The following is a 13,949-nucleotide window of genomic DNA, read 5'->3' as shown; positions in this document are numbered from 1 at the left end:
TCAGTGTGATCATGTGATGTATCTGACCCCAGGAATGTGTCAATAAAGTTTCCCCTTCCTGGGACAATGAATTCACGGTGTTCTTATTTCAATTTCCAGGAGTGTAGATAGATAGACAGAGAGAGAGATGGAGTTGGGGGAGGGGGGGGGAGGGGGCTGGAGTAAGTTGAAAGTCGCTGCTACGTAGTTAACCCAAGAAACTAACGTTTATGTGAAAAGTCTTTTCTTAAAAAAAATTGATATCTGTGAAAACAAAAAAGGTATAATTTATATCAAGGAACTCATGGAAACGTGTCTCAGGGCATCGACTGTGGAATTCCAAATTAAACGAAGGGCAACGACGTTTTCTAAATGAATAATGTACTCGCGGCGTATGAAACAACTGTTATGATCTAAATGCGAACTTCAAAAATTTTACATCTTCCTTTGTCAGTTATAAAGCAAGCATTTATGAGTGTGGAAATGTCCTTCACACTTCCTCCGGACAATATGATTGACTGACTCCCTAGCCTCGCAGCCTGTTAAGCCATTTACCACCATATGCATATCTCTTTGGATAACGGTCCTACCACAAATCTATGGCTGGAGACATTGCCAATCAGCCCCAGCTCCATATCGTATATGAACCTCGATAAATAAGCCACATAGCAAGGCTTTTATATCCATACACTGACACTATTCACTACAGCGACCGAAAAAGAGCAGGTAGAATTCCAGGAATTTAGTGCCACTTCACAACTTGAAAAAAAGTAACTTAAATCTACGAGAGGCCGTGAGTGGAGACAAGCCTACGCCCATCAAAATATTAATTCTTAGGGAGAAGCAAGACGCAAATGGCGAAATTAGAGCTATACTCTTCCGACGAGGCATTGTCCTTTTCGGAAGTGTGCACGAGGATTAAACAGCAAAGACACAACTTCTGCTTAAAGCTCCAAAGAAAACCAACGTCTGCTTAAAACCCCAATGAAAGCTATGGAACAGCAATCTTGCAGAATTATTGTTGTGTTTGTAGAAAATATTTTGAATTTTCCCTAGACTGTCTCAGTCGTTGTCATGTCTTTATGTAACCACAATCTCTAAAGCTGCTGACGAATATGGGTGACGCATTAACAGATAAATGACTCGACATGATTTACGTAATTGGGGACATCTTTTTTCGTCACAGACGGCGTTCTTGGAACCTAGCGTCAAATTATGTAGAAGCGGTTTAATTTCGGAAAGCATCATTACTCAAATACAGTTTTCCCTAACACTAATTTTTCTATTCGCAATAGTATGTAGACAAATTCGTGGTACTTTACTATAGTGTCCCATTTTTCATTCAGAGGTAAAAATGGCAAAACCTGATTACGGAAGTTGCGTCGCTGATGATGCAAAGAACGTCATGTAAAGGTACTCAGTGAGTCACTGGGTGACCAACCTCTCTTCAGAATACTTGTGGAGATAACGACTGTGGTGTAAGAAGAAATATTTAAAAAGCAGTAGGAAATACTTGTTAAATGCTGAGACGTCATACACAGGTTGTGGTGTCAGTCTCCTTTTATTATTTGCGACCAAATTTTTTGAAACAGCTGAATTTTTTTGAATACACAGATCCGTGGTGTATACTATGGAGTAAGAGTAAGGTTAAAACAGTCTCTCATCCAACATACTCACCACTTGAATAAAAATTCAGTATAATAGTAAACACATGGTATCAGCTTTAGCGAGGAAACGTCCGAAGTGTGGCGAAGAAAAACGCCCACGCAAGGCTACCAAAAGCCACGAGGTACTGAAGTACTGTACTGGATTTGATTATAATTAATTTACTGAGTTCTTAGAGATGCGAGACGGACTTGTTCGAGACACGGTGAGACATATTCCACCTTCACCTTCGATTCATACTAAATGTTGAACGTCACACCAAGGCCTTGTTAGCTCTGCGTTAATACGAAAATTAGCGGGGACGGGGACCACAACTAGGCTTTCACGGACTACAAAGTTGTATGCCACTGAAATTCAACAGCAGTTTGTCGTCTAGGTGAAGGATAAGTTGTCTATCTGTTCAAAAATACTTTGCATTTCCCAGATACCAAAAGTATCGAAGGAATATATGTAACGATTAACTAGAATTTGGAAAGCGTATCAATGAATAAAAATCAAAACGTATAAAAAGTTTGAAGTGGAGTCTTCTAACGTCCGCGCTGTCATTATTGACGTTGTGTTATTGGCTAATTTTCAGAGCAAATAAATACCGAAGTGCGCATGTTCATTTTATGGGGAACACCTGCCGATACGCTCAATTATGGCTCAATGTAAAAGCATAGCTCTTTAGAAGGAGAAGTGCCGTTACTTCTGCTTTCATGTTATCTTTTGTAACGGTAGTTGCTGCGCTGACAAACAGACGACGCAGCGATCGCTTGTTGCTGGCTGAAGTAGAATTCTAACAGTGCGGCTCGTAACATACATTTAGAATTGTTGCGTGATGTTAAAATTTTTTTTTATCAAAATGTAACAGTGAAGTAATATTTTCGTGTGTGTTTGTAGACTTTTTTTCGCAAAACAAATCCCGAGAATTTAGCGGCAATGAAAATACGGAACTATTCGTGAGAGATACGAATACCTTGCTATACCAGGTGCGCTCGACTCTAGAATACCATATAATTCACTCTACAAAGATTCCCCGTCAGACAAAATATTAATTGACTTTTACGAAACCATTTGCTCAAGAAACAACACATTTTTTTCAAACAGAACAATGGAATCTTTGTCACGCTAAAGAGTATATTGGAAGTTTCTCAGTATTTATGGTCCAAAGGCTGTAAGTACGTAATGACAGGAAAATTCAACCAAGACCCCCTGGATCGTCATATTGGAATTTTGAGGTCTATAAGCTGTGACAACCATCCATCAACTGTAGATTTTGTGCATTTACATGTGTTACAGTGCGTGTATGCTCTCGTGAAGATGGCTGTATGCGCTTCCGGGAACTGTGAACCGAATTAAGATGCGTTTACGTGCTAAAGAAATGGAGGTACGAAACAAACGCACTAACTTATCTGCTGAGGACAGAATTAAGGAGAAAATGGTGATAGCGCTCTGGGAGAATGATCTTCCTACTCCGTATAAAGACAATTTTCCAAAACTATGTTTAGTTTATCACATAGCAGGTTACATTGTCAAAAAGCTTAATAAACAGAGCAGCTGTGTGAAGTGTGCTCAAACCCTTGTGAATGAAATGCCTTCTGACACAAAAGTTGCAACCTTCATCGCCATAAAGGACTTCAGCTCAATAAATGGCCTTTCTTATTTGACTTATCCACCCGAAAGCGTTTTCAACATTCTTTTACAGGTAGAAGTAATTATTGAAAAGAAACTGTCTTCCGCCTCAAATATATGGGCTGGTGTATTTTAAGAGTGTCTGGACAGAAATGACGAAATTGTTTTAGGAAAATGTGATTTCAGATGTTGTTGGAACTTAAACTTGACATTGCTGGCAAATTAATTTTCCGTTTCATGAAGTGACACTTTTTCTTTCGCACGAAAGAAATCAGCAAAGAGCTCTTGTCAGCAAAGACCGCGAAGTCATCAGGCAAACTTTCCAAAATTTCCGACAACTAACAGCTACAAATTATATGGGTGAGATGATATTGTCTTTTAGTCTCTATTATTGATTGCTATGCACCTCTATAAATGATTTTTTGCATGTTAAACCGTATTTCGATCTTCGCCAGTATAAATTATTTGGTTATTATTCGTGACCCGATGTTTCATAACTGCCTTAAAGGATGTCAACGTATTATGATTCAATGCAGATGGCATATTTCACTTATTTTGTCTTAATATCGTCAAATAAAGCGTTTTAAAATTGTGTAAGATCCGACTACTAGATATATTGCAAGGTTCCTCGCCCAGCGCTAAGCTACGGTAGTCCCGCCTAGGAGCAGGCCTGCGGAAATATGTCACGTGCCTGTACCTCTTCTTCTAGACGCTATGATGAAAGCTCAAGGCGGAATGTCAAAGGTTTGCCCATGTGGTAAATTAGCGATAAAATTAGGTCGTTTAATTTCATTTTTATGTCGTCATATTTATAAGGATAACATAAAATTCATATTCGAGTATTCTCAGGGTAAACTGTGAATATTAATTTGAAAATTTTTGTACTCGAGACATGACTGTCTTTGTCTGTTATTTGTGCCAATACAACGATGACCGTGCATTTTACATTTCATCACTTTCGCTGATCCAGTCATCTATTTAAGAAAATTACTTGAACTCCTTTCCAAGAGCCCAGATGGCACTAATTTGTCATCTGATAGCAAGACATTCCGAACGTAAAGAAGAGCAATCGTCTCTTACAGAAATAGTGTAGCTTATTTCGGAAGCAAGTATGCAGGTGTTTACGGAAAAGTACGTGCCGCTATCCGGAATATATAACCAAGCTTCATCTCATTAATTGACTCAGTATCATTACCATGCATTAAGCTTGTGTTTACTCTCTCCGTTGGATTCTGACAACTAATTACATCAGACTGAACTTTCTTTGGGTGTTAGTCAGCTACTAACACTGTTTCCGCCCACAAGAGAACTGCCTTTCTCTTTTATCGGAGAAGTAAGATATTGAAGTAGTTTCATGCATTTCTACAGATAAAGTGGAACAATAATATAATTCAATCATATTTGAAAGGAACCACGCTTGGTTTTTCACGTACCGTTTTGATGTAATTCTTCCCTTGGTCCTCCATATCTCGTACATGGATTACCGTTTTCGGCAAAGACACGTCAGAGCGCTTGCGTCATATTCGTTGAAACTGTGCGTTATGGGGTGTTAGTACATAATAAGAAAAGCATTGCAGTATTTCTAGTCTGAGCGCAGAACGACTATTATCTTATTTCTGTTGGAACAAAATTTCTCAAGCAGTCAGTACTAGTATACTGGCGAGACGAGGAAGCGTGCATAGCTGTTGACGTCTGGAATATCATCGTGTCTACCACGAGCGTCTGAGACTTAGACTAAATAAAGGACAGTGAATTACTGCTGCATCCGTGATTGCGTCTACGAATATCAAAAGTAAATTACTGGGCAGTACACGCTGCAGAGCACTTGCTGATATTTACCAATCGCTTTTACTCTTCCACTAACTTTTACCGTAAGATGAAATTAAGTGTACGCTTTTATGCGTGTCGTAATCAGTCTTACAATGTATTTACGGTCCTACCGCAATATTGCAATTCCTTCACAGCCTCTACGCAATATTAGTTCACTAACTTTCTTAAAAACAGCTTCTTCGGCTTTCTTCCGATGGTTTTCATTGAAGTACTCGTTCTAAATTAACTCGATCGTTTCTTACAGTAACACATCTCTTATATTTTCCCGCAGGTCAAATTGATGTAAAACATTAAACGAAGAAACGACGCTCTGGAAGAGGCAGTGCGAGAGGTTTTGTTAGCAGCTTCCAGCGACGAAATGCTGCTCTTACTGAAATTTCTCCCAAGGGACCAAAGTCGTACGAAAATGAGTTTACGTATTCGACACATTTGATACCATTCGGTATCATTATTCTTAGGTGTTAGCGCAAAAAAGGGAATAGTCAATCGTTAAATGTTAACGAAAGAAGCCTACAAGAATACAACATCTGTGAAAGAATAACATGATTTACATTCCAAAATCACAATGGATGTCTAAAAATGTACCACACTTCACATAAAAAGTGCTTCTCGCTATCAGTATGCATCTCAGTTCCCCAGCTGCTTAATTTAAATAGCGTCTTAGCGAACTAAGCAGCTGTTTGCACCTCTCAAAGCTTTCGTTATTTTAGTAAGAGATGAGAGTTGAACTTACCATTTATCATATCCTACAAGTTACAGCAAAACAAATTATAGCAAGTAGATGACGAAAGAGATGATTAGTAGAGGTGACCATGTGCCACTATAAACACACGAAGCAGAGGTACGCTTCATGGTACGAACGCGCTGTTGCCCCTTTCTAGGGTCTTTCCGTCTTGCGACCATGTAAAACGATGTGTGATACTTCCACATTTACCAGAGACACTAAAGAAATTATTTTTTGGGAATGTCAGTCTTCTAATTGGCTGATGCGGCCCACCACGAATTCCTCTCTTGTGCCATTCTCTTTATCCCAAACTACACCAGGCATGAGCTACCTTTGATGACACGCGGGCCTGATTCACATGTTTATTTACGTTTGCGGGCCAGCCCGTCATGTGATGCAATAGCAGCCTCTTAACGCATCAAGTCAAAACTATAGCGTCCGTGACGTTAATGTTTATGGGAAAAGCACCCATATGAACGGCCCTTCTTCCCCGACACGCCACGCTAACAAATTATGCGTCGAAACAAGAGTTTTTGAGGTATATCCATTACACTTTCACCCCATCTTCGGATATTAAGATTTATTCACGTCTCGTGAACATTGTTTCTTTACTTACGACATTTTACAAAACTTTCATTGCAAACTACTGCAGCGTCTCTCTCTCTCTCTCTCTCTCTCTCTCTCTCTCTCTCTCTCTCTATCTCTATCTCTCCCACAAATTTCTTCCTTGATACCAGTCACGGACCACCCGTGACCTACATTCAACGTCCTAAAATTTTTCCTCGCTACAGTTCAAAAATGGTTCAAATGGCTCTGAGCACTATGGGACTCAACTGCTGTGGTCATTAGTCCCCTGGAACTTAGAACTAGTTAAACCTAACTAACCTAAGGACATCACAAACATCCATGCCCGAGGCAGGATTCGAACCTGCGACCGTAGCGGTCTTGCGGTTCCAGACTGCAGCGCCTTTAACCGCACGGCCACTTCGGCCGGCCGCTACAGTTCCCTCTGTTGTCACGGGGAATTGTTCATAGATGTCTTAAAGTATATGCCGTTATCCCGTCCTTTCTTTGTTTTGCCCCTGTTTTGTGTTGGTTCTCAGTCGGATACGAATGGTTTGCTGGGCAGTAATGTTGATCCAGCAAACGCGAATTCACGAGAGTGGCGTTTTATATGCAGAGGAAAACTGGAGACAGTCTTTAAGAATTGTCCTTGTTTTGGTCCCCAGTTCGAAGATGTTTGATGCAGCTCTCCACGCTAGTCTATACAGTGCAAGCCTCTTCTCAATTGCATAACTAATGCAGTCTACATCTGATTAAACCTACTTGCTGCACTCAAATCTTTGTCTCCCTCTGCTGTATTCACCTCCCTCACTTCCCTTCATTACCAAATTAACTATTTTTTATGCCTAAAGGTATGTCCTATCAGCATACCCATCTTATAGTGAAGTTGTGCCATAAATTTCTTTTCTCCCCAATTTTTTTAAGTATCTCTTCATTAGATATCCGATATTATCTTAACCATCCGTAGATTTCAAAAGCTCCTATTCTCTTCTTGCCGGAGCTTTTTATCGTTCATGTTTCACTTACGTACAAAGCTCATTAAGGACAGATATCTCCAGTAACCCTTTTAAGACTTTTGCTATTCTTTCTGATGTCAGTCTCTATTATATCTCTTCTATATTTCGGCCATCGTCAGTTATCTTGCTGGCCAAATAGTAAAAAACTCATCTACCAGTTTTAGTTAATCATTTCCCAAACAAAATCTTTCAGTATCGCCTCATTTGAATCGTCTGCATTCTATTACACTTGATTTAGTTTTGTTGATAATCATCGTACAAGCTCTTTTCAAGACGCTATCCATTTTGTTTAAGTATTCTTCCAAATCCTTTGGCGTCTCTGACAGAACTACAAGGTTATCGGTAAACGTTAAAGTTTTCATTTTTTCTTCCTGGACTTTTACTTCCTTTCAAAATGTCTCTTTGGCTTTCGTAACTGCTTACTTAGTGTAAGATTGAATAATATCGGAGATGAAACCCTGTCCCATTTCTTCCTCAATTCATGCTTCCTTTTCATGCATTGGAATCGAATAACTATTATCTGGTTTCTGTAGTTGTGATTAATCTTCCGCTCCCTGTATTTTATCCCTGTTACCTTCAAGAACAGAAAGAGAGCATTCTAGTCAACATTGTCAAACTTTTTCACTAAATCTACACATGTTATGAACGTAGGTTTGGCATTACTTACCTATCACCTAAGACAAGTCGAAGGGCAGTATTGCCTCCCGTGTTCCTATATCTCTCTGGAACCCAAGCTGATCTTCTCCGATGTCGAATTCTACCAGTTTTTCCATTCTTCTGAGCCGCGCGTAGTAGCCGTACGGTCTGGGGCGCCTTATCACGGTTCGCGTGGCTCCCCCCGTCGGAGGTTCGAGTCCTCCCTCGGGCATGGATGTGTGTGTTGTCCTTAGCGTAAGTTAGATTAAGTAGTGCGTAAGCCTAGGGACCGATGACGTCAGCAGTTTGGTCCCATAGTCCTTACCACAAATTTCTAATTTTTTCCATTCTTCTGTTAATAGTTCGAGTCACCATTTTGTATCCATGACCTGTTAATTGGGCGCTGAAGGAATGAGAGTTTCTAAGGGATATTGTTAATGGAGGGGAGTATGATTACACTGAGACGAATATTTCGAGTGCGTCTGAAGACTTTTACACAAAACTAATCGCTTTCTTATGTGAAGCCTTATATGACTGGGCATATTCCTTAAAAATATCCTTCAATACCCTGATACAGGCGTCTCTGGACCATACTTTGTTTGTCACTCACCTGGGCGGCCGCCCGGTAGGGGTGCTGGCGGGCGTGGGCCTCTTGTCCTCGCGGATGTGCATCTTGGAGGTAAGCCTCTTGAGCACGTCGTCCATGGTGCGCGGCTTGACAGCCGCACCGTAGTGCGCATGCGCCTGAGGAGATGCGCAGCCCGCCGTCAGGCGCTGCTTCTTGCTGCGGCTTCCCGTAGCGTCCTCGCCGTCGTCGCTCGCTGCCCCCGAGGACGACTCGCCGGTGGCGTGGGGCGCGCCGCCCCCGGAGACGGAGGAGGCGGCTTGGCCGTGGTGCAGCCGTAGGCGTGCGCCGTCTTCGTCGTCGTCGTCGGCGCCACTGCTGCTCGAGCACTCGTCCAGCTCGTCGGTGAGGCAGCCGCCACCGTCGCTGCCGCCCCCGCCGCCGCCGCACAAGAGTCCCGCCGCCGCCGCCGCAGCCGCCGCCGCTGCGGACGCGTGGGAGGCGCCTAGGGGCGGGCACGGCTCGTCGTCGCCGCAGCCGCCCTCCTGCAGCTTCGTGGGCGGCGACTTGCGCTTCGAAGACATGTTCCTGCGGCACACGACAGACCTATTAGCCCAGCCCGAAAACTGTTAACCAAACTCACTTTTCCTTCATTTAGCAGTAATAATTATGGTAGACAAAATTCCGTATGTCTTCCACAGTCAGTGATTATTTTCAATTGATTAATACCTGTAGCTTCTGAGAATCGTGCACATAATGTCCAAATTTCAAGAGCATTGGCTTGAAAATCTAAGAGCTATCCGAAGATGTGAAATTGATTTAAATGTGATGTTATTCTCTACTCAAGGTAATACAGCATAGAAAAAACACCTGAACACTATAACTGTAGGAAGGTAACACCTTTCTTCTAATAAGAGCGATTCGAATACACACACAATAATGACAACTAGACGTAACTGTGAAAGAAAAGACTGAATATCATTTACCTTTATAGTGGAACCATAAACACTTAAATAAATGACAAAATGGTATCAGTGAACAAAACTCTGAAGAGAAATTTAGTGAATGAGACGTTTGCTATAAACCCATTTCAAGCATTTAGTGTCAGTTACCCAATAAATGCTAAATGCTAAATGCTGCACGTGAAATGCAATACGTTTTCCGTAATTCGGTGTAATCTCTTACTGAAACACATAGTTTATATACTGTAAAATTCACAGCACGTTTGAATTCCCGCCAGTATTCTGCGCCAGCTCTGTTCATGCGTTACGGTGTAACAGAGGGTACGTGCATCTGCATGTAAACGAGTGCAGTTCTACGGCGACAGCTAAGATCAGTCTGAAGTACCCAGTCGAAGTGACCACATCGAATTGGTGCCTGCTCCGGCCCTCCGTGGGCAGACTTGGCAGGTCGGCCGAGCCCGTTTTGTGTTGGAGTGACTGTTTTGGGTGCTGTCGGTGTGAGAGTGGTTTCGTGGAATCGGATGACATGAAGCTACTGTCAGCATCGGGTGGACAAGCCACAGCAGGTGAGAAAGCGGAACTTGGAGGAATCCGGACAGTCCCGCCTGGAGTCGAGGACATTGCGGAGGCAGCAGAGCAGTTGGACATCGAACAGTGAGCTCGGGGGACTGGCCGACTGTAACGCGAGACGTCGCTGGGCTGTAGCAGCAGCAGCCGGCATTTACCTCTGTATGCCCCGAGGATAACAACTACGAGCCAGAAAGCAGCTGCGGAAGAAAGTTCGCCCTACGACGATTGGAAAACAAGGATAAGAGTGACTTGTGTCGTGTTCGTCATTGGATTTTTGTTAGTATTAGTGAGTGACCAGGAATTGAATTATCGTAACAGGCTGGGGCCGGTGTTGGATCTGTGTTGCTGGAACAGTGCCTTATATAACTGCACTTGATTTTATGAAGCTGGACTAAGTCATGGAGTGGCCTGATTGTATTCTAGAGAGAAGCTCTAAATGATTCAGTTGTCAGTTTATGTGTCTTGTAGTTGACTGTATGTTACCTTGTTATTACAGAGTAGATCATGTATGTTTGTAAGTGTTGTCCGCCCTGTCTTTACTTAAGGTGTTGGTTGTAACTGGATGTGGTTGTACCACCTGGTGAACTAGCGTATGGTGTTGCAGGATTTTCAGTGTCCTCTTTATAAAGCTAGTTATAGTGGGCGGACGCAGTTATTATGAACGGTATGTGTAAAACGGTATGCGTATATCTACCTTATGCTAGGGTTTCTGTTGTATGTTTTATGGTACTCCCTTGAAGTTTTATTTGTTACTGTGAGATGAAAAAAGGCAGGGAAACTGTTTATTATTTCAAAAGTAATCGCCATAACTGTCACTATATTTATCCCCTTGTGAGACAAGACGTCATTGCCTTCATGGAAAAATGTCTGCGTTTGAAATAATAAAGAGTTTACTTACTTTATTTTCCATCTGCCTTGTTTTCGCTTGACTGCCTCTTATGTGTCGAAAAAATAGTGCGCGAATTCTTACCTTTGCTTTGTTTGCTGGAATTGTAAGTTTTTGGTTAGCAAATTAGTGTTACTTAAGAGCCCACACTTGTATAACCCCCAGCCAAACGTTACTCCCGCCAAAATCTTGCGCCACATTTAGACTGAACTTAAATGTTCTTACTAAGAATATTCGTAGTTTTATTTTTACTCTTAAAATAAGTCACAATGGAGCTTCATTAAAATTAAGCGCTCTTTATTGCAGAAAAGCAAGGGAGGTTTTTTCAGTCATAATTTTTTTGTAGTAGTGATGTATAGTTTGTATAGTCCCACTACAAATACAATACAGATCACTTTCCAGTAATTCATAAACATGATTTTATGCATTTCCGGTGAATCATTAGACTATCTTCTCATCTGCAGATGTCTACCCAGCTGATGAAGCGCAAACAAGATTTATGCATGGTTTCTATACAGTTTGTTTCATTCAGACAGAAATAACAATTGCGCTTTCTTTATCGGGGCATAACACCGCAGTACACGTATTAATACAGTGTCTACCGATCGTAAACAAAGCAGTAACTACCGTACATGCAGTAGACAGTAACATCCGTGCATGCAGTAGATCGTTTTCAAGTCAACCTGTAAGAGTATCCGCAAAGGAATTTTGTCATAGAATTTGAAACATGCAATTTGGCACAACTCATTAAGAAACGTCCCAACTCTACAGCAAAATCTTATTGAATAAAGCTAAAGACATTAGATTACAAATTTATGAACATATTGCGACATCACATTTAACGTATTTCACCAGTTATTAACTTAGACTATTTCAGTCCGTATGTGATAGTAACGCAATGTTGTGCTTCCTATTCATCGCGGTTGCTAGTTTAATAGATCGATAAAGAAAAACGAAAAAAAGATCGTAGCGGCTGTTCTGAAAAAAACAAGCTATGAGATACATCTATCTTTCAGTATCTGAGTATGTTAAAAAAAAATTTGGACCAGTGAAAGTAGTTGTAACTGCACGTTGCGATTCACAATATGATCGCTTGTGGAAACAGAGGAATTTCTGCTGAGCAACTACATCGGATGAACCGAAAATAGTGCGCCTAGGCAAAACCACGTGCTGCTGCTTAATTTTATTTAAGTAGTCAGGGGCACTGAACAGCCGAGACGGCTTATAACGACGGCAGATACGTAAATCAGTCGTTAAGTTGGTTGCACGGCCTTGTCTCAAAGTTATGGCCACCGCTCTGCCCATTCCTTACTTAGTTCGGCCACACCTTCACAGAACGTCGCCGGAGTGAAGTAGCGGCACGAAGGCAGCCGGCGCACACCTCTGCCAGCGGAGCACACCTCGCCGCGAGAAACCAAACACAGGGCGGGCCGCGGCCGCGGGCGCGGGCGCACATCCCCACAAATACCGCCGCGTGCGACTGCTACCTGTATTTCCGCGAGGGGAAATATACGGGCCGTCATAATTATATTGTAGCAATATACAATGCGGCCAGCGCCTGAACCAACGCGTAAATCATATTCTCTGTTTGCTCAGCTCCGAATGTGTGCGTCTGCTGGGGGGAGAATTTACGGCGGCGTGCGCGACTGTTAACGATTAAAAATAGAATGAAAGGGCGAAAAAGATGAAATGCAGGCAGGAATCTGGAACACCGAAAATACATAAGCGGATACGTGTGCTGGCTTTTTATTCCCGCGGCGGCAATGGACCGACAGGGAGATGAGGTGGGGGAACGCGTGACCTCGTGCATGGAGTTGATCACAGAGACGCCTGTACGTAGAACACCAGAGAGTCTCAGGAAATTCGCGAAAGCTAAAAGTCGAAATCGTTTGCATAAAACATCCAAATAAAGAATTTCGTCAGAAAATTATTTTTCTGTTTTTTACTGTTTTGTACTTACAAGAGCATACTAGAGAGAAAATAAGCACTGTGCAAATTTAACTGTCCTGGCGTCAGCATATTAAAGTATTTGACAGCTGCAGTAGAACAATCCAACAGAACGCTACAGCACAACTATCACCACGGTAGCTTCGACAAGAGGTACTTCTTTCATAGTCAGACAGAAAAGAAACTCTCCATTTGTTCTCTCATTTATAATCTCTTTTTCTCTCATTCCATTATCGCTGTGTTTTTGTTTTAATTGTTTGTCCCTTCTCACTGATTCTCCTCCTTCCTTCTTGTATTCATTTGTTTCTCCAGTTTCTTTTACTTTTCTCTATACGGAAGGAAAAAATTAAAAACTGGCCTGGAAAATATATCCTTCACCTTAAGATAGCCAGCCCAACCTACATAATCTGCCCCAGGTGCAAAATAACGTATCTTCCGGTCCAGATTTCTTTTTTTGTCCAACCTGTACATACAGATGTCACAGCCCCAAAATACTGCTGCTTTTTCTTACAATCTTAAGGTTCTATTTAGTCTGAGCCTGACTTCTATAGTTTGTGCTGGATCATAACGTCAGCTGTAAAAGGAGTCACGCGGACGACACTAGGATGGCTAATTCTAAGAGTATTGTTCAAGCGTTTGGTGGCCTAAGCAAGAAGGCATGACAACTGGCATCGCAAGAATTCATAGGTTCCCTGTGAAGGTAGTAGCATTTTGGTATAGCTCGTACGAAAGTATAACAGAAGTACTTGTGGAACTTAAATGGAAATGCTTGGAAGCAAGATGACGTAATTCTCGCACAACCCTGTAGAACAGCTCTAGAGGACCTGTAATAGAAGAGCACTGTGCGCCTGGTACGCTGTCACCATCATATCTCTTACGAAGGGATCATGAGAAAAATTAGGGCGTGTGCCACTTTTCCCTCGCTAAGTATGCGTATGGATTAGGTCAGAAAATGCTCATCTTGCTATGCCATACACTGTGCAGTATTTTG

General features: G+C 42.0%; 1 protein-coding gene and 1 long non-coding RNA gene across 2 annotated transcripts in view; both read right to left on the bottom strand.

Annotated features, from left to right (window-relative positions):
• The window catches only part of LOC124621927 (potassium/sodium hyperpolarization-activated cyclic nucleotide-gated channel 1-like), a 47,141-nt gene extending 38,146 nt beyond the window's left edge, over nucleotides 1-8,995 (bottom strand). Inside the window, exon 1 of the mRNA XM_047147433.1 lies at nucleotides 8,639-8,995. Coding sequence (XP_047003389.1) covers nucleotides 8,639-8,733 — 95 coding nt within the window. The 5' untranslated portion in view covers nucleotides 8,734-8,995. The remainder of the gene's footprint in view (nucleotides 1-8,638) is intronic.
• Nucleotides 8,996-9,084: 89 nt separating this feature from the next.
• LOC124621926 overlaps nucleotides 9,085-13,949 on the bottom strand; it is a 1,198,997-nt gene continuing 1,194,132 nt past the window's right edge. The window contains exon 4 of the long non-coding RNA XR_006980587.1: nucleotides 9,085-9,181. This is a non-coding gene — a long non-coding RNA (uncharacterized LOC124621926). The remainder of the gene's footprint in view (nucleotides 9,182-13,949) is intronic.

Source organism: Schistocerca americana, chromosome 7 (assembly GCF_021461395.2).
Source record: "Schistocerca americana isolate TAMUIC-IGC-003095 chromosome 7, iqSchAmer2.1, whole genome shotgun sequence".
Taxonomy (NCBI): Eukaryota; Metazoa; Arthropoda; class Insecta; order Orthoptera; family Acrididae; genus Schistocerca; species Schistocerca americana.
Note: the sequence above shows the minus strand (reverse complement) of the source record. Positions and strands in the feature narration are given on the sequence as shown.